The sequence below is a fragment of the Rhopilema esculentum genome, chromosome 7 (genome assembly GCF_057945365.1).
Source record: "Rhopilema esculentum isolate cy_ngs chromosome 7, ASM5794536v1, whole genome shotgun sequence".
Classification (NCBI taxonomy): Eukaryota; Metazoa; Cnidaria; class Scyphozoa; order Rhizostomeae; family Rhizostomatidae; genus Rhopilema; species Rhopilema esculentum.
Genome location: NC_142821.1, coordinates 8,126,561 through 8,147,503, shown reverse-complemented (window position 1 = coordinate 8,147,503; position 20,943 = coordinate 8,126,561). Strand labels below are relative to the sequence as shown.

The 20,943-nt window shown below is 36.8% G+C and overlaps 2 protein-coding genes across 3 annotated transcripts in view; both read left to right on the top strand.

The window, feature by feature from the left end:
• Positions 1-334: 334 nt before the first annotated feature.
• On the top strand, positions 335-5,456 carry LOC135682991 (uncharacterized). The gene has a single exon (XM_065198117.2). The coding sequence runs from the start codon at positions 2,297-2,299 to the stop codon at positions 4,895-4,897; it is 2,601 nt and encodes an 866-aa protein (XP_065054189.2). The 5' UTR covers positions 335-2,296; the 3' UTR covers positions 4,898-5,456.
• A 187-nt stretch (positions 5,457-5,643) lies between these two features.
• Positions 5,644-20,943, top strand: part of LOC135682988 (spliceosome associated factor 3, U4/U6 recycling protein) — a 26,421-nt gene continuing 11,121 nt past the window's right edge. For both annotated transcript variants that reach the window (XR_016143895.1, XM_065198114.2), the window contains exons 1-22: positions 5,644-6,025; positions 7,963-8,089; positions 8,607-8,711; positions 9,052-9,176; positions 9,441-9,500; positions 9,820-9,863; positions 10,080-10,141; positions 10,445-10,569; positions 11,220-11,375; positions 11,599-11,703; positions 12,402-12,435; positions 13,055-13,165; positions 13,986-14,048; positions 14,959-15,017; positions 15,363-15,469; positions 15,902-16,014; positions 16,984-17,060; positions 17,772-17,915; positions 18,197-18,266; positions 19,015-19,108; positions 19,590-19,680; positions 20,818-20,901. Coding sequence is in view for 1 of the 2 variants with exons in the window: in XM_065198114.2 (XP_065054186.2) it covers positions 5,792-6,025; positions 7,963-8,089; positions 8,607-8,711; positions 9,052-9,176; positions 9,441-9,500; positions 9,820-9,863; positions 10,080-10,141; positions 10,445-10,569; positions 11,220-11,375; positions 11,599-11,703; positions 12,402-12,435; positions 13,055-13,165; positions 13,986-14,048; positions 14,959-15,017; positions 15,363-15,469; positions 15,902-16,014; positions 16,984-17,060; positions 17,772-17,915; positions 18,197-18,266; positions 19,015-19,108; positions 19,590-19,680; positions 20,818-20,901 (2,190 nt within the window). In the remaining variant the exon portion in view is untranslated. The remainder of the gene's footprint in view (positions 6,026-7,962; positions 8,090-8,606; positions 8,712-9,051; positions 9,177-9,440; positions 9,501-9,819; positions 9,864-10,079; positions 10,142-10,444; positions 10,570-11,219; positions 11,376-11,598; positions 11,704-12,401; positions 12,436-13,054; positions 13,166-13,985; positions 14,049-14,958; positions 15,018-15,362; positions 15,470-15,901; positions 16,015-16,983; positions 17,061-17,771; positions 17,916-18,196; positions 18,267-19,014; positions 19,109-19,589; positions 19,681-20,817; positions 20,902-20,943) is intronic.

The following is a 20,943-nucleotide window of genomic DNA, read 5'->3' as shown; positions in this document are numbered from 1 at the left end:
TTTCTATATCCGTTTTTCATCAGTTTAACTAAAGAAGCGCGTGTTTACACGATTAGCCAAAGTTCATCAATTTTTCATCATGTATTTTAGCCTTTACTTCGCTTGGAAGTTTCTCGCAGCAATGAAGTTTCTTAATTTTCAGTGTTCTGAGAGTGTACCTTCTTATGAAATTTTTTGATAGAAAGGGGCGTTTCCCGCGTTCGGTGAGACTTTGAAGGGCGTGTCTGTGAAATTTTCGCAGGCCTCCTCTTCTTTCATAAATGGCCCTCCCCAAACGCAGACGCTGGATCCGCCCCTGAGTGGCAGTGAGTTGTTTGGAAAGTTTATTAGCAGCCAAAACCACGTTTGTTGTCACGTTTTCGTGGCGTTTTCCTTTTCGTCCAGAGCGGAGCAATGTTAACGCTTCATCGTATTCATACCGTTTTCAGACTGTATCCGGAGCAGTGTTGTAATGTATTAGGCATAAACCATTTTATACTAGCCTCGGATTGGAGTTGATAGATTAGATTAGATCAGGGTCGGAGTGAAAACATGGCGTCTTGTCTCGTGTGCTTTCTAGGTCTAGCGTTAGGTCGCAGCGGATCTTAGGCATAGCGCGCGCATACACAACAAGTGTGAAAAGGTAAAACGGATCAATATGAAAACGGATAAAAACGAATACGGAGCAATATGAACATAGCCTAATATAGCTAATTTTTCAGTTATTCTGAATCAAATCGGCAGTCTCTATTGATAAAATATGGTACTTAAAAATGCTTTTTTTAGAAGAGAAGACTATAAAATTCAATTCAAATTCAATTCAGTTAATATGATTAATGGCAATTGACTTCCAGTAAATGATTAGATTTCATCGTCTGTTTTATTTTAGTTCTGATTTAATTATGTTATGAAAATCTATGAAAAAATTAAAATTGTTTGCTAGATGTTTTGTCGGTAAATTTCAGTTTTTCGCACCTTTTATGAAATATCCTATCTACGTCACTGCAAAACACCACAGTAGCTTGACAGGTATGTGCTCACCTTATGGTAAGAATTTTTAGGATGGAGAATGTAAATAATAAGAATGAGAACACTCAAAAATGATCTGGTTGTCCAAAGATATAAAACAAGAATATCGATTAATGTAGGAGTGCGAGTGCTTTTGCACATTTTTTTGCACACTTCTGCAGGTTTTATTTAGAGCATTATACCATAAACATTTTTAATATTGTATCATATATTTATTTAATACTAGTTCTTTATAGACAGTTGGCCTTAATTAGCTTCTTTATAGCTATTAGACGTTCATTTAGTACGCCAACTTTTAACAAATTATTCGTTATTTCTATATTATTATTATCATTGTTATAGGAGGGGCAAGAAGGGCCAGAATGCCCTATTGATTAAAGTACCTTCGAAACCGACCAAATGTAATAATCAGAGAGGTTCATATGAAATTCTGATTGCAGTGCTCAATTCATGACGACATTTCTTAGAATTTGTAAAATAAATCCTTATGCTGAAAGTTAGCAAATTTTTCAAATACCTACAGAAGATCGAAATAAAACGGCAGTTAGTAGAAGGAATTAGTAGAAGCTGGGAGTTGTCTTTCAAAGGCCCTTTTACTCAAGCTTGCCCCCTTGCCCCTTGGTCGTTCCGGCGTCCCTGGTTTCCTCCGGGTCTCTTTGCGGGGGAAGAGGGCTTGGGTTCACTCTTGATGTTAGTTCTTTCTTTGCTAATTTGCATCTCAGGATGGGGGCTTTTAAGAGAAAAGCGGATTCACCAAAAAAAGAATGAACTAATATTACTATCCAGCATAACGTCTTCAGAAAATATGTCGCGTTGTAGCGATTTCTCATCAAAGTCCTCCGATACATTAATTATGTGGCTGTTTAAATTTTTAAATGTTTAACAATTGCTATTGAATACATATCTGGGCAAGCAACAATCAGGTATTAAAAAACATTGAATGTTGAGACTTGTGGCAAAGAAACAGTTGTTATATCAACAAAATTTTGTTAATGCATTTTTTGAATTTGATTGAATAAATAGAATCGACAATGAACATTTTAAGCCTTCGCCTGGGGCATGCAATGCAGCAGATCTCTCGTAGCTTTCACGACTTAAAGAGAGTTGTGTCAAACAGATGAACAGGACCAGAAATGCAGATTGGCAAGGATATTAGTTTGATTAAGCTTCATCATAGTAAACCATAAAAATACACCAACCCTCAACAGAAACTAAACAGCATTTGCTTTGAGGCAGCGACATTAAACATTCCGATAAATAGAAAGGAAACCAGCCAAGTGAGAGCACTATGTTGTTTTTATGCTTGCTCTCGGTGTTACTTTTGGCAGGATTTTCTGGAAGTTCCCAAGATTTGTGGCAAAGGATTAACAGAGGAGGATCAACAGATGTGATTGCTACAAGTAAACATGCCTTGTACCAAATAGACATTGCAAAGGGACTCAAGTCCCTTCATGACGATGGGGGATTCGTTAAAATGATGAGCGACGTCATTGATGTTGATGCCAATGATGATTATGGAATTTGGATAACTAACATTTATTCACAGATATTTTTTAGGGCCGGCGTGTCATCCACCAATATGTTAGGTACAGGATGGGTTCAGACAGACGGATTGCTAAAAGGAATAACTACTGGACGTTATGGCCTGGTCTTAGGGCATAACGCTGCCACATTGGTATATAAAAGGAGTGGAATAACGTCATCGTCACATTCTGGAAGTGGTTGGCTGGGTGTATCGGGCAGTGGTTTGATTAAGGAATCGTGTGCAAGAAAAGTTTGTTTTTGTGTTAACAGCTATCGTCATCTTTACACTACTGGTCTTATGGATGATGCGAATCCTCCCTCTTGGACTGCACCTTGGATTTATATATATCCGAATGTCAAAGACATATCTGCCTATGGAGAGAAGACACTCTGGAAACTAGACACAAACGGATTCATATGGGAAGCGGTCAACGTATACGACAGCAATTTCATTAAGTTTACTTGGGAACGACGCGGCTATCAACAACAGGCTTTCAAAGATGTAGCAGTAACTGACAAGAAAGCTTATGCACTTGGCACAGATGGGAATATATACGTTCTGACTGGTTGCCCGATTTTCGACTTTGAAGACAACGACCTTTCCGAATGGGAAAAAACTGGAACCGTTTTCGAGATGCAACCGACATTCAGCCAAAGCTCAGTTGTGGGAGCAATAGGCAAAGTTGGAAAACGATGCATAGATACTTTTACATCGAACCAAAATGCAACGATTGGTGATTCCCCGGTCGGAATAGCAATATCACCATTGTTTCAGATACGAACAAATATGCTGCATTTCACAGTTGGAGGGGGTTCACACCCTAACAATTATGTTGGATTAGTGATTGATGGAGTTGAAAGATTTCAAAGCTCAGGGAAAAGTGTGGCTAAAACATCATCAACAGGGACAGTGCGCATGGGAAGGTACTGGTGGGACGTATCAACCTATATAGGCAAATGTGCCAGTGTTAAGATGGTTGACTCATCGCCCGCACATTGGGGACATACGCTTTTTGATGATTTGAGGGCATCACCACCTTGTTTCAAAGGTATGGATGCAGTCTTGACAAGGGTTGGTCACGAGAGAACGGTTTCCATAGGACAGGCTGTTAAACATTCTTTGAAACTGAAAGGGTTCTATACATCGGCTTTGAGACCATTGGTCATAACAGCCAAAGTCCCTATCATGAATGGACATCCTTTAATCTACTTTGAAGATATCTCTATCGTTTCAACAACTTGCAAAACAAATGGCACGATCAGCAAGAAAAGGTTATTCACCGAGAGTGGACATGCCCATAGCATCACTGGAACCATAAAAAATCTATTGTCTGATGCGACGATTGAAATTTCAGCTCGTGCTTATGACAACGATAAGATACAGATTGGTTCCCCATTTGCTACGAAATTTTTTTTAACCGTGATGTTTATGGACGAGTACATAAGAACCTTTGAAAGAGACATGGAGATCCTGAGGCATGGCAACGAAAGTGCCTCTCTACTTTACCAAGGAGAAATTATGGAGAAACGACGTTTCTTTGTTGGGGAAAACGTAACCTTTAAAGTGCAAGTGTCCCACAAATACAACATGTCGGTTTCTAGAGCTTATAAGGTAAACATAAGACTTACTGTACCGGAATTCATGACAGTTGTCAATGTTACTGGTGTAGAATCGTCATTTGGAGATGTTGATACGTTCGATTCTGGAAAGTCGAGAAGCATTTGGATACCCGAACTTTTCCTTGGTGATAACAGAACAATAATTTTCGCCATAAGCATAGAGAACTTGTCAAAATGGAAACAGAAAAAAGGAAGAATCTACAAAGGTGAGATTCTCCTTGAAAAAGCTTACTTCTGTCCTCGTAAAGATTGTCGAAATGAAAATAGTTCTAGCATTGAGATTATAATACTGACGACGGAGAGATTCTACAGTTTCAATTTCTCTTATAATGAAACAAAGCGAGTTGTGAATGACGTCATAACGAGGATATACGACAAAAATGCGTCTATATTATTCGTGTGTGTCAGGTACAGCGAATTCATCCGGAGAAATGGTCGAAACTGTTATTTTGGCAACGTATCGACAAATTCATGGCAGCCTTTGAGCAAAATCATCACCAATGTTACATTTTTCGATAACACAAACATGGAGCTTTATGGTTTAACTAAATCCCAGAAGCTGGTTAGACTGTTTGGAAAGAATTATTCGGAATTGGTTTATTTGACGCAACACGAATGGAATGAAATAATTGAAAATGGAAAGGTGGTATTATTGAGTTCCAGCAGCCTCGTGTCAGTTGATTCCGTCAACGAGCAAAATGTCCAAATGCTCTCTGCAATCTACAGATTGAGCTGCTGCCTGTAGACATTTTATTGAATATATGACATTTGCAGCATTTAATATCTTTGAAGATTATGTTTAACTCCAGAAACTTTGCCTTCACTAATCCTTTAAATCATTGTTGATTCTAAAAAACTGGGACATTTAAACGGGCCTACTTATCCAATAATGAACATAGATAATTTTTGAGTAAGACTCGCTTTTTCTATCGGGATGACCAGAGCCATCTCAGGCAGGAGTAACTTTTAAGAAATATAGACACTACCCTTTATAGGAATCACACATTCACGGGCCCCCTAAGGATGAGGTTTCTGGGGCTTCTTACCCCAGGCATCCCTCTCCCAATGCACTTGGCCGTTTGCTTTAATTGTAGATTCTCAAACAATTCTGCAATTCTGGAGCAATGTAAAGAAACTGTCCATTTACCAAAGAACCGAGATACAGGGTCCCCCCAACAAGGTAGTAGCACAGGGCCTCCGATGAAGGGGGCCCGGGGGAGGCATAGCCCCTCCACTTTTTTGGAAAGCAATAGAGCTTTTTTTATGATCTTTAGTTATGTTTGTTAAAATCTCCCTTGCCCCCCCCTCACTTTTCAACCTGCATCGGATCCCATGTAGCATGAGTAAATTATTTTCTATGATTAAGAATGGCTATTGTCATTCTCATTTATAAGGAATGGCCCCCAAAACAAGAAGCATCTCTGTCTTTACTTTTACCCTCTCCCACGCCCCTGCCCTAGTGCAGTTTTTGGCAAAAATTAGGCTGACTCTGTTTTACTTGTTGATTTTGGTTCAGCGTATTTTTGTAATCTACAAGCTTACCATTCTGAAAAATCTGGCCAAATTCAAATCATGTTTTTAGTAAAAAATTAGGGGTTTATGTACCCTTTGGCCATGTAGTGCCTTACTTTTCTGGCTGATGTTCGAAACTTTTGAGAGAACTCGAACCTATGACATAGGACATTCCCCTACACGAAAAGTTCCCACAACTGCAACAACATTTATCCGTCTCGCCAACATGGAGGAAAGTGGAGTGTTGGGTTCTGACGATGTTGATGGCTCAATGGAAATGAACGAGGAAAGCTCAGATTCTTCAGATTCTGATGAAAGCAACAATAGATATGACGAAGAAATTCAAAATCTTCAAGAGTCTGTGAGTCACTTTTTTTCCCGTGTAACTACCCCTGATCTTAGTCTTGCTAGCACATCAGCAGTGTGGTTGTACATTAACACACTCTTATCTCCCGCTGCCTAACCAGAAAAGGTGAACATGCAGTTTATACATTTATTACTAGCTCATAGGTAAGAGAATCAAGTGATATATATTTTACTTGTATCAACTCTAACTCTTTAAGTCATTTTCGTATGTGTTCTGAAGGACATTTCTAGGCCATCTATAGACATGTGAATAGGAAGCATTTCATAAGTTGGGGCGGGGGTGGGGGTACTTTTAATATAATAGGGGTACCTCTGAGAGCTTCACATAAGTATTTTTCCTCTGTTTTGTGCTTCCTGTCCCCCCCGGTGGGATCTGTAATAGGACCTAACATATTAATTTCTGCCAATTTTGCTTCTGATGTTGTTTACACTCTTTAGAACCATTAGTCAGTTCATAATCTCAATACAAGCTGCCCACTATCTAGCACTTTTGATATCTTGCTACTCGAAAACCTTTTTGAGGGGACTTGATATGTTTTTTGGGGAAGCTGGAATTTTTATTTTTGGAGTCAGAAATTGGCACATTTTTGTGACTGGGGTTTTGAAAAACAGGGTTTTTAGAAAACAGGGATTTGGGAACCGATGTTCTGGAATCAGGCTAAAAATTGGGCAGAAATTCTGGAATCAGGGTACCTATTGCAGGTGGTTTAAAGGCCCTGTATAACTATGGGGGGAGATAATAGGACATATTCATATAGTCACATATAATTTCACATTCTGACAATCAGTCTATGCTCTGTTAAAATGTTTGCATGTAAAAAAGCAATAATTTAATTACTATGAATTAATTGGAATGCAATTTAAGAGCACACAAAATGTGTTATCTTTGTCTCTGGCTCTTTATGTGTAATGCCTCCATTTTAATTGGCTATTCTATATTTCATCTGTACTCTGATTTGGAAAGTTTTAAGGGTGTTTTTTCCAGGAATATTTTGGATAAAGAAATTATTTTCAAGTGCTTCAACTCTTTTGCTGGAAAATGTCAATTTTTTCAACACTCTAAATGCCTGATAATGACCAAAAAGTTGAAAAATTATATAAAGTGTACAGAAGAAGTTCAATCTGATTAGGGTTTTGTATCTATTAAGAGTTTATTGGGTTTGCAATGTTTTGTCATAATTTCAAAATCAAATTGAAAAAAGAACAGTAGATTTTTCCTCTTGGAAGCCTCAAGTTGTCTTGAAAAGATAACATCTGTTCAAAGGGATTGCATTCAAAGGATTATAATCATGCAAATGATAGTTTCCAAAGGTAAACAGCTATTTGTTGATGAATTTGCTCTAAAATTCAGAGTACACCAAAACATACGGAAATTGATAATTGTAAAATCAACCAGCAGGCAAGGTCATATTTCTAAGTACAAAAAAAAGAGAAGACCTCAACTTGTTAGGACTGAAAGAACTGGTCTTCTTTTCTCTCTGTTTCTTGATCCCTGCAAGGGACTAGTTGTTTATGACTGGTCAAAAATAAGAAGAAGTCAATTATGTCATTGTTTCTTTTTATATCACTTTGATTGGCACCTAGTTCAAATAATATACAAAATGTGCTGTCTGATGACAGGGTCACTAGTTTTAACTGTGTTTTTAGACCTACAAGATCAGGGAGGCTGTTTTCTTTGAGGGGCTTTTTTTCTTATGTTGGAAGGAATGCCATCAGGGAACACCTTTTAGACAACCCAGATAGATTGTGCAGAACTCTATATTATGCAAAATGTAGTAATTCATTGAATCAAGAAATGACTGCTCTTGCATTCTGCATCTAAATTAGCTAAAATGTGCTGTGCCCCATACATTGTCATGCAATGAAGTTTTAAAATTGAATGTTTAAGTGAGACATTAATTTGGTCAGCATTCAGTGATTGCTGTGTTTCAGGTCACAACAAACCCATTTCAATATGATGGCCACATTAGTCTCATTAAAGCATTACGGTTATCCGGGGATCTTGATGCTACACGTAAAGCAAGAGAGTGCATGTCTGAAATCTTTCCTTTGACAGAAGGTAACGCTGCTTGAAATGCCTGCTATTAAAGTTTTCATATCCAAATGCAAACTGATGTAAAAGTTACACATATGTTGCACTTGCTGTTTTATAGTAAGAGTTAGCTACTCACTTGATCATCTTGTGTTGCCAAAGTCCTGTAAAGATGTATGCGTTGCAAGGGATCTTTGCCTTTTTTCTAATATTTATACATGTAAATACTGTTATTCTTCCTGCAGCAAAAGAACAGTAATTCATGCTTTGTTTGTGTGGATACTATTGCAATGTCATGTTGATTATTTTTATTTCTGTATTGAAATGTATTTAGATATATTTGTCAATGAAATTGAATTGAATTGAATTGAATTGAATTGAATTGAATAAAGTATAAGTCTCTAATGTTGGTTTTCATCTCTTGGTGTTGTTTTATACTTCATCAAATTGAATTTTGCAGCTGCAACATCACTGTTTTCATTCAAAGATGTAAGGGCTTTTCTTACCATGTTGCATTTTCGTGCCTTTGTTTATTTATCTCAAGAGCTTTGGTTAGAATGGATCAATGATGAAAAGCCGTTAGCATCATTACCAGCTCAAAGAAACTACATGGAATCACTGCTTCAAAAGGCTGTCAAGGATTATCAAAGTAAATATTGATCATTGATTAAAATAAAAGAGGAAGAATGTAATGATAATGACATTGCTGTAGGTGCTTTGAAGTAACTGGTTTTTAGCTGCCGTAGTTACATGTAGAAGTCTGATATCTGCTTAGATGACTTCAAAGTAGCACACAAGATAAACCATTCTTTGTCTTGTACACTTTCTTTTCTTCTACAGTTGGTTAGATTAAACTAGGGATGAACAACTGTCAGTTCAAAACTATCTTCAATCGCAAACTCTTTTCTTTGCCCTTTGCAACAACAATGCGTATCTCAGAATGTCAGCATGTATCGGACCCTATGTTAGGTCTCTGGCTATATTTCCAGGTGTTCGTGTCTGGATAGAGTACTGTCAAGTTGCTATGGATGGGATTCAAAGTGCAAATGGGATTGATAATGTGCGAAAACTGTATGAAAAAGCAGTGACAGCTGTTGGTTTGCATCTAACTGAAGTAAGAATTATGTTTTTGTGCATTTCCAAGTCCTTTTCAGTTGTCAGGCCAAAGATGGTTTACTATTTCTGACACACCTTATAGAGAGAATTGCAAAATTGAAGGGATTTGGTTTCAGATATTTTCCATCTAAGGAAAAAAGCCACAATCAATCTGCAAGCCAAAATAGAAAATTGCAGTGAATTATAATTTAGATATACAACAATTTTTTGACAAACTGTACAAGTACTGGAGTTTATCAGGCTTTAATGCTTCTTTTACAAGGGCTCCTCTGTATGGGATAGCTACAGAGAATTTGAGATGGAGATTTTACAGTCTTATCAGGTATTTTCAATTCTATTTCGCGTTTATATTTCATATAGGAATTAACATCAATTGATGTGTTATATAAGTTCATGTTTCATAATAGAGCTTCTGACAATCAGCATTGATGATTTACCAATCTTATATAAACAAAGTAATTGTAAAATTTCACTCTATTTTGTTATATATTCTTTTATCAGAATGCATGTTCGTGGTTATTCAAAATGGTCTTTGCAACCTTGTACCACCTTTGTTTTAGAAATTTTATTGTTATGTTCCTAATAACAATTATGCCGACTGAAGTCATAGAGTTTTTTACTCTTGTTTTCTTAATATCTAGCAACTACATGGCATTGAGAACGCGGGAACATCGCTGCAAAGAATGTGAGATGTCTTATCTAATCAAAATAATATTATTTCAAATTTTATCTTTTATTGATTAAGCTTTGATAATAATAAAGAAAATACGAACGCTCTCTCATTTAGTAGATCATTTCCTTTACATGTCATTGCAAACAGAGCGTTGTTGTTAGGCAGCTGAATTTGGTCAATCTTAAAATGTGAGAACCTTGAAAGTAAGTGTGTTCTCTAACTTTCTAGTGACGAGCAGATAGCTCGAGTGGAAGTTCTCTTTAAGAGGCAGCTTGCAGTACCGCTGTTTGGTAAGAACAACTCTTTAATAAACATTATTTTTTCGCTCTTTATTTTGTCGATGAATCTTTATCAGTGGCAGCAATTTTGTTTGCTAATCAGGAGAAGCCATTATAGGCAATGCTTGAATGAAAGTTGCTTAATCCAAGGCGTTTTAAGTCTCCTGAAGGTTTCTAAGATAAGTCTGTCACTTTTTGTCAAAAGTCAAAAAAGTGTTATTGAAAATACAAACAAAAAATGCAGTTTTTAGGATGATTACAATGGCGCAAATTTAAGGTTGCTATTTTCTTCTCGTTGTTTTCAATGCTACTTAGGAATGGAACAGACAATGCAAGACTATGAAGACTGGACCTCGAACCCGATCCCAGATACAGTGGACAAAGCATACCAGAAGGCGTTGGCAAAACTAGAAAAATGTATGCCCTTAGAGGATGCACTTGTAAGTAACATTGTCCATATCCTAGAGCAGAAACTAATTTTGTGGAATGACGTCATTCGTTCGTAGACCTCAGCGCTAGTAAAAACTATGCTTTTCTGCAATCTAATGGTATGAAGATGAATGGTGGGCATATCTTTCTAATGCAACAAAAGAATCTAGCTTTGTGAAACATCGTACAATAGTAGACGCCTTACTATGGACGCTATCCAGCTCAATCAATCCAAACATTGCCTTGTTACCCAGAGATTACAATTTCATTCTACTTCCTAAAACTCGTCACGTCAAAGCCCCAAAATATAGTTTTCCTTCTCCAAGACATCCTTAATATCTTTGCCACGGGGTAACTGGTTGGATTGCCTGTGCTAGATGCAAAGCTTTGTGGGCCTAAGGTTGTATGATATCCATTTTATTGTGCCGGAACTATTTGCCGTATTACACTGGGATTGCTTCATTTGGTCCTATATTCAATCCAAGCTCCTTCATATCTCAAAGAACTTTGAGCAAAGATTTTTTAGATTATAGTGAAGACTATCCAGGAATTTTCAGAATGGAAAACACTCGACATTTTTACTTGACCTTACAGTTTCAAGCATTATCAGTCTTTCATATTTTCTTATGTTCAGTCTTAGACAAATTTTTTTCTCCTTTAGAGCAAAGCATTGAAGCCCAAGTTAGCCGAGTATCGAGATTACATTGCTCTTGAAATGAAGGACGGTGATCCTGCCAGAGTCCAATGTATTTACGAAAGAGCGATAAAGGATAACTGCCTGGACCCGAGCTTATGGATTGAATACACTGAATACTTGGTATGTGCATCCCGTCCGGAAAAGAGTACATCTTCTCACTAAACAGTACCTCTGAAATCTTTCTTGAGAAATGTAATAAAAACATGGCCTGATTGTATAGATTTCGGGCTAGGAAACTGGCATGTTTAGCGATTCTCTTATATAATTGTATTCCCATGGCTGTATACCCACATGTCACTGTCAATTGATTACATACGGTGTCCTGTCATCTGATTTTTTGCAGGACAAGAAGCTTAAAGTGGCATCAGTTGCATTACCTGTTCATGAAAGAGCAACCAGGAATTGTCCGTGGGTTGGCAAACTCTGGGTTAATTATATCAAAGCGATGGTAAGTATTTTGGCTTTCTTTCGCCTGATTACAAGGGTCCTGGGTTGTTAAATTTTTGAGTCTGTATTTAACCTTTAGACGCTACATCCCGGTCTACGAATCGTTAGTTTTAATTATTTGTGTACCTTCCAGCACCTTAAAAAGCTTGAAAGAATGCATGAGCTATTAGAAAATGAACTTATGTGAAAGTTTGATTAACAATTATGTAAATAGTTTTCTTGATCACAAATATTGGTTTCTAATGCCATGGCTCATAAGCCAAGTTTGTTCGAACCCTGCTTTAGACCCAAAACCAATCTAATCTTCTAACAATCTTCTCTTTTTGTAAAGATAAAAAGATTTTTTGTCTGTGCGATTCGCTCAACTCCTTGATTCGTTGCAGCAAACATTTCTACAAACATCCACACACCCTCATTTTGCCAAAACTGTTTTGTCCTTTCTCTTCTAGCAGCTATACTTTTCATTTTGCCTTCAATGACTCTGTCTTATTCCAGTCAACATAGCTGAATACGAATGAGAGAATAACTAGGTTGTAATTTATACATATCTTTTACTTGTTACCTATTACCTAATAATATCTATTATATTTTTTGAGCATTACTATATTTCTAAGTAATATTAAATGATATGTGTATTATTTGATGTTCCGTCTCCTTTTTTACCCTTGCACTCACCCATTTCGATTTTATTTATATTAGGAGAAAGAGAACAGGGAACCATCTGATGTAAAAGGTGAATTATGTACTTTAGTTTTGTAAATTGCCCCTATTCTTTTAGTCAACTTCGTTTAGGGTCTTTCTTTGTATAAACCATTGTTGCCAAAATTTAAATGGTACGTTCATCATGATACTTCCTTTTATCTTTGTTTATGATACTGTTCACCATGACTAATATAGTTTATTCTTGAGATAGTTTTACTCACCAATCTATTGATATTTGTTTAAATCATTCATGACGGTCATTAATTGTGCATTGTTTACTAAAACGTGCATCAGTTTCCTTAACAGTGGAAGGTGTTCTGGTTTGTGCATTCAAACCGCAGTCAAAACTCCACTTTCCCAACATATCGCGACTTGAATTTAATTTGAAGGCATGAATATTGCCTAGTAGCTGCTTATATGCTAGTTTTTGTATCATCATAGTCGCGTTATCATTTTTCTATCGCCCACTTTTTTGTTTGTGACTTCAATTTACTGTTTTATCATTGGAATTTCTAGGATATTTTAAATTCGCTGTTCTGAGGCAGAAAATATTGAATCGATGTTGAATTCTTTCCTATTGCCACTGTTTGAGGACTCTTTTTATAAAGCATTCCCAAAATTTTACTGCCTAATCAAATTTGTTTTGTTAGTTGTTTTCCAAAAGGCACTCACATGTGGATTTAGTTCGGGTTCCGCCTACACTGAACTTTGGCTCACTTACTCGGATTATATGAAGCGGCAGATCACATCCTGGGATACAGGTGCTGTTTAGTTGATATTGCTATATGTTGCAGCTCCCTGCCAGGGATGTCGCTTTATGATTGAAGGTGTGGGGTCTTGGGTGGAGAAGATAGTGGGTGCATGGGGGGGGGGGGGTGGTGGGTGGTGGTAGCTCGATCAAAATTTGTATTGAAAATGTTATTCTTTAAAAAACCATGCATTTAAATGCCAAGATTTACGCCACTAAAACGTCCAAAAGTATCTAAATGGTAACCATACTTCAGCAAACATTGCTAGGAGGTTGTTTTGAGAAATAGAAAAGAATCCTCTTTTGCTTGTAGCCGTAAGGATACAATGGGGATTGGTATCAGAAATTTTTTGAGAGGGATAGTACATATGTATGCAGCCCTGAAAGCAGGAATGTCATTTTCAAGCCTGAAACTTTGTGTAGAATGTTGGAAACCCTAGAAATTTTCAATCTTGGAGATTTTTGTAGGTGACTTTATATGGTAATTTGTTGTTCTGTTCAGTTGGTCTACCTCCACTAGAACTTTCCAGAAGGTTACTTTCTGATTTTCTGATTTCATTAGAACGTGGAGGACCCCTCATTTATCCGCTGCAAAGTCTCCGAGAAACGCTAAGACCCAAAAAGACAGCCATTTGTGAAAGGGTAGTCTTATTTTTGACAGTCGTCGTGTGTAAGGCTTCTTTGGAATCTTAAAACATTTATAAATCCAAGAATGCCTACTCTTATGAAACTGTTGCTTTAATCGATGGTCGATGGCCTTTTTGATGGCACATGTCTGTCTGTCTGTCATGTCTAGTGTGTTTAACTTACACTACGTTGTCTTTTTCTTGTAGATGAAGGCAAAATTAAAGATCTAAGAGAGACATTTGAGAACGCAATTAATTACATGGATCACTGTAAGATATGCATTCTTTTTAGTCAATAGCTTCTCTTTATTCCCATTGTCCAAAACCTGTGCCTGTTTCTCCGAATAGTGAGCGAAGAGCTATGCAGTAATATCTCGCAATCAAAATTATTAATTGAATAAATTATCATAAAAGCAATAGCATTATACCCAGAAGGAATAATGCCATGAGGTAACTCTGCCCACCATGTCTCCCTGGACACTGGTCTGAGAAGGGGTAGAAGATGGTGATGATGAAAATGATGATAATTCTCCTCCCCCCCCCCACTCCCCTCCCCAAACCTGCTAGCAGCTCTCTTCGAGGCTGCGTTGTCTGTGGTTTTCTCCTGGATTTCACCAGTAATGCCAATGTGAAAAAATTTCAATTCTTTTTCGTTGAGTTCGAGGTCATGTAGCCTGTTTAACCTCCTCTTTTTTGAGTTATCATCGTAGATGGCTAAATAATTGATAAAAACACTTCGATGTAATGGTTTTAAGGGCTATTTTTACTTGCGGATTAACCGCTTGAGGTTTTGAACAGGTATAGCGATTCAGTTGGTTTTTTTGCTATAGATTCTTTTATGCCAGGTGCCAAGCTTCATACCAGTTGTCACACCTGGGTCGAGATTCAAAACCGATCTTAATATCAAAGGGTTCCTCGTATGGTGTCGGTAGTTTATAAAAACCTGTTAACGAAAATCGACAGTTATCGCTTTCAATGCTTTTTATAATTTTGGCGATTAATCCAATCACTCAAAAATTAGAGTTTAGAGGCTCTCATCTTTTAAACCTAATCATGTCTTTTACATTTTGTAAAATAGCTTAAGCAAAGCGTTTTTTAATAGCTAATTGTCTTGTGAAATAAACCAGTTAAGTCAATTCTTTCAAAATTTTAATTATTAAGAATTGATTTTTCAATGCAGATTTTGGTATTGATGGTGATAAATTATCTCTTTTGAGGAGGTATTGGGCTGCTATCGAGGTAAACATTCAGTCTTGATGACAACTGTAGCTCAATTTTTTCTATAAATAACCTAATTTTTAATCAAGAACCTTCCTTACCTTGTCTATTTGAATTTCCAATATAAAGAATAATATGCTGCATTTTGTTCCATATTGAAAACTCCCTTTTGGCAAAATAATTTTTGTATGACATCACAAGATCAAGGCAATATTGACCAAATATAAAAACGCGATTGTTGATAACTTAAGGCATATTTTGAAGCAAATTATTGCAATTTCTACGGTGATTATAATAATCCCAAAAAGTTTTCGAAAGGTATCTTAATGATTAGTTTTCATTCTAAAAGAACGTATCCGTTTTCAGGCGAAATACCTCAATAACTTACGTAAAGCGCAAGAAATCTGGGATTCTGTGATGAAAATTCACGGCAAAGAAACCCACATGTGGCTAGAATACACGCATTTCTTAAGGTTAGTTTTTAATTTGCTCATTTAGCTGTGAAGAAACTGGTGACCATAATTGTAGCATCTGTTTCACTTTTTGCCATTTTAGAAAATTTGCCCGCCAACTACAAAATTTTTGCATTGAACTTTTAATATCTTCACAGCAAGCATTCTTTTATTCTGGTTATATAATAAATTTATTCAACATAAATTATTAGCTGTAACGTTGTTGTAATATGTATGGTACTGTTTGGTGTCAACATCTGATCTTTTTTCTGCAGGACTCTAGATGCCGTTCTACAGAACTTTCAGCCTTCACTATTCTATAAATGGGGATTTTGCCCCGAGTTAATATGTTAAAATGGCATTGAAAAAAAACAATTGTATCCAAGTATCCAAGTAATTTATTTTTGCGGCTTTCGAGAGGCCTTCGTTGCTCATAGTTTGTTTTCTTGATAGGTTGCATGGTGATCTTGTTTCGTGTAGAAGAGTTTTTCAAAGAGCTGTACAAACCACCGTGGATGACACAGAAAAACTTTGTGGAGCCTTTGTATGTTTTGAACGGGAGGAAGGTAATCGTCACAGCCTCGAATTCGTTGATTTGCTGCTACTTGACCATGTTCCTTTTTCGTCTAATAATACTTGAAGTATAATGACGTCTGACAAAAGAAACAGTTTTTATAATCTTTATGATCAATATTTGATGTCAGCCCAAAGAAAGTGAAAACATATAATTGCACCCATTGTCGGCCAAACTCTTCAGTCTCTTTCAAGGATGAAGTGGCCTGGGTAAAGGGGGCTATAACCAGAGTCGTGGTGAAGGTTTTATTTCTCATTCATTAAAAGCATTTATTGACATTGATGATCACGTCTGTTCATGTTTTTCAACTGTCATTCAATTTATTTCAAGTACCAAGTACATAGAAATCCAACTCTATTTACCTTTATTACCTGAGGAGTCACGTGCAGGTAGAACCAGCTGTCTTTTTCAATGTTACGCCATCATCTGGAATATTTGAATATCAACAGGGAGGCTTTGTTGTGACGTTTTCAAAACATTTGTTATTATTTCGAATAAAAACATGTATAATATGAAAGAGCACTATACAAAAGATGTGAAAAATGAACTAAATCTGTTACAAATTGACTGGCACAGGGCTTGTGAGTGATCTAAAGTTTGCTAAAGAACTGCTAATGTTTTCTTGATTTTCTGCTGTTTTGGCACATATTTTAGAGCCATGATCATATTACAGCGATTTTGTTGGGAAAGGAAAGACCTCTGCTTATATGGTTATATTTCTGCCAATTTTAGATGAATTCAGCTGTGTTCTTTTCGTGACTTTAAACGTTCTTCCAGATTGTATTCTTGCATAAGAATACATTTTGACGTCATCACCAAGCCACGCTGTGATAATGTATACAGGTCAAGTTGCCCTATATAGACTTACTCCGTGAGCCTCTGTTTTACTACTGCCTCACTTTACGGACGCTCTGTTGTAGATGTGCTCTTTGAACTTATTTCCTATCTTTTTCTCATGCAGGAACATTTGAACAACTTGAGTCTGCGATAGAAAGAACGGAGAACCAGCTCAAGAAAGTTGAAAACAGGCGTCAAAAGGTAGAAACATTTCCTAGGCAAGGAGCTAGATTTACAAATAACTTCGAATTCGGGAGCTGGAGTTTGATATTGAAACCATTCTATACCAACTCTGTATTTTGTATTTGTTACTACCTAGCTTTCGAAAGTAGTTTTTTAAGGACACTGGGAAGCTCGTGATTCTTACACCTGGAGTGACAGAGATCTGGCAAACCTTCTCGCTCTAAGTGAAAGATTCGTCATTTCAAAGACCCCACTAACAGCCTTGCAATTTAACTTATATTGATAAATCATGAGAGGTGGACAAAGAAAGGAATGATCTTCTCTTTTTGGGTTAAGTGATAGTGATTGGGTTAAGTGATTGGGCGCGATAGTGAATTATCTCAAAGACACCCTGAAAATACTTGGCCTGAAACCTACAACCCTAGACAAAAGTTAGAAAGTTTTTGCTGTTATCTTCATTGACGTGACGTGACGTCATTTGGCAAAAACACTCAATCTCCTTCCACCAATATCAATGTTGATGTTGATTTTTAGTTTTCCTAGCTTCTACAATCAACTGTCGTTACCCACAACCAGGATTGACATTGGGGAGAGGGGCGTGTCACTGGTTTTGTGGGCAATTACGCAGAAAATCACTTATAAAAGAATTGTCTTTTGTCCATGATAGTAGCTAGACATTTTCAGCTTTAAAGACTGTTTTATCAAATTTGTTTCTCTGTTTATGCCTAGGAAACTGAATTTGATGCAAGCAAAGTTGCCGAGAGGGAGCAGAAGCAGGAGCGACAAAAACAAGCAAAGTTACAAAAAAATAAACAAAACAGAAAACTCGGTAAACAGCAAAAATTGACTGATGAAAGTTCCTTAAAGAAGAATGTAAGTGGATTCAGGAGGTTGCTCTAAACTTTTCGTCTTTTTATTTATTGTTGTAATGAACAATATACGGGCCTTGAGGTCAAGACATCTTGCATAGATGTTTTATTTCAATCAATTTCATCTCTTTTGTCATTACTCTTTGGCAACAAAGAATTTTAAGATTCAAATTTCCAAATTTCGTCAGCATTTAAAATTCAGAATTCAAAACTTTTATGTTTCGATTTTGTTTTTAAAGCGAGGCCTTTTTAAGTGCATTGCCTTTCCTGCTCTCGTTGTTTCAGGCTTTTCCTAAACGTAAACTTCCAATATCTACTGGAGGCAAAGATGAACCTCCTACAAAAAAGGCCAAAGGTGAGGTTTTTCTTAACGCTGTCCTTTAACACGAGGGCCTCTAAACACTTTTGAATGATTGGATTTATCGCCAAAATGGAACTTTGCTCCTTGCCATTTTATCTCGATTCTTTTATGTACATCAAACCTTTTCATTGCTTTCGGCTGTCGATGGCAAAACCTGTACTGGCCCTTAACAGATAATCGAGGTTTTCTCGCAGTAATATAAGTTCAAGAAAGTAACTAATAGATATTCAGGCCCTTAAATCTGTAGAGCTCTAGTCGTCAATCATAAATTCAGTTGCATTGGGTATTACTCCGCAGTATTTTCCCTTTAACAGGTCACGGCACCAATATTGAACCTATTATGCCAAGCTTGGTCAACTAAGGCTAAATTTATAAACTTTAGGCCTACTTGTTTTGTTACTGTTTCCAGAACCTTATGGCTGGTGCAGAGGTAGATTCAGTTCCTTGAATTTTTTACTGTATAAACATGAATATACACATGCTTCAAACTGAGAAGATGAATTTCGAAACTTGCTTCGATATAGTTTTCTTCTTCTGATACAAAACCTTTTGTCATCTAACGAATGCTGTTTGATATTTTACCGTACAGACCTTTTAGCCCATAATTATTTCTAGGTGGTTTAATGCTTTATAGAAACAGAAAACATTGCATTCTGTATTCTTAAGAAGGAACAGATCATCTAAATAGCTATGTGTTATCTCAAGTTGGGTAATTTGATCTCTTGCTTGCAATTGTTTATAGAAGCTTCTAGACATGATGGTGGACCTGCGGATCAAAACAAAGTTGAAGCAAAGACCGATGATAATTTTATCGAAGATAAAAGTTTGATAAAACGGTCAGTTGAATTTCAAAGTAAATCATGCGTGTGTGTATGATATGTATTTTGTAATTTCCATAAGACATAAAGTTTCGGTCGTTATTCTTTTTGCTTAAAACTTCTATTTTGGGTAAGTATTAGTACAGGTTTTGATAAAATAACCGGGTTGCTCAGTTGGTAGAGCAAGGGCATTGAGTCTCACTGATCGTGGTTCTAGTACTGTCCTGGTCACGTCACTCTCGGCATATCACAGTTTAGGTGCACTCAAATGCTTTCCATTCGTCTGTGTAACTTCATGATATAGTAGATATATCGTTATGTATTTTAATGATTGTTTTTAAAATGAAAAATTTTAGCTATTCAAGGTATCCGAAAGTACAAAGTTTACGATCTTAATAGCTGATCTCATTTATCTCCTTTGATGTTCACCTCATACTTTGTTATCGCAGCATCGAGTTGAAAACATTTTGTATATTAATCAGTTGTTCTGTTTGATTAGTGCTTCTGAAGACGCAAAGGACCGAACCGTGTTTCTCAGCAATCTTTTATTCAGTGTCGGAGAAAAGGATATTGAGGAGAAATTTCAACAGGTGTTCATCTGCTACTGGTATTTTATTTCAGACAATGTTCAATTTCAGTGCTTAATTAAAGTAACTTTCACGAACTTGCTTTTCAAATGTGATCGGCTTAGATAGAAATGTACATGCAGTTAAGGGCAATCATCAATCCATTAGTGGTGGGATAGTATTGTTTCGTATCCTAATACAAAAAACCATTGTAGACGTGCCACACAGTCACTGATACACTATTCATGGTGGCTCTTCTGATTTTGCTGCTATGGTTCACCACTGAAATGAATCTGTAGTTATAGCATTGTTGAGGGCCTCGGCAACTGTGCTTTGGCAGATGCCATGAATAGTGTGCTTAAAATAAACATGTTAGGACACGGGTGGCTTTTTGCCTTGGTTACGAAACGATACATTTTCATCGCTGGTTGATTGTTTGTGCCCACAGTCTGATGTATGACCAGTTGCATAATCATATGTTTGTAGTTGTGTCAGTAGGTCAAACCGTGGAAAAAAGCTGCGTCAATTAGTTATTTTTTCCCTCTGTTGCTCTACCCTCCAAAATTTTCATCACTTTTTAAGCCAACTTCCGTACCTTAACAAAAAAGCGCTCGTACATTAATAAAGCATAACTTGCCCACTTATTCAAAAGAGGGAGGGGTTTTTAATACGATCCTATTGTGAACGACGTGCAGCAGTTTCGGTTGCGCAAAGCTTCATTATCAATTAAATTAACGCGAAAGGGTGAGGGTCTTCATTTATCGTCCATTATAAGTGCCCCGTTCTTGATACTCTAGTATCAAATTGATATATCTATTTTGATGTTTGGTTGACTTTGTATCCCTCAGATATGTAAATTGCTAGAGTTAATGACTATAGAGTTTTAGTTAGCATCCCAAACCTAGTGTTATTGCAAAGCATCCCGTTTTTTATGTTGCACATTGCTATATATTACATACCTTCAATAAAGATGGTTTCATCGCACCGTTGCTCATTATTTGGCGCAGAAATCATTGTAATCAAATCCGATGGCAATTGTCGTAGCAATTTGAGTTTGCCAATATAGCTTTCTGAATTGTATGCCATACCCCCTTCATGCTGACATATTTTTTGAGTTATTTTAATCCATGACAGGTTTAAAGAGATTTATTTCTGTTGTAGTGCGGGGAGATAGCTGACATTCGAATAAGCAGAAATTTTATGGGCCGTTCCAAAGGATTCGCCTACCTTGAATTCAAAGACAAGGCAAGATTTCTCTTTCTGTATTTTCTTTAGAAGCCCCTACCC

What these genes read in the sequence shown, in the direction of transcription:
- LOC135682991 (XM_065198117.2), top strand. Translation starts at nt 2,297, where the DNA reads ATGTTGTTTTTATGCTTGCTCTCGGTGTTACTTTTGGCAGGATTTTCT.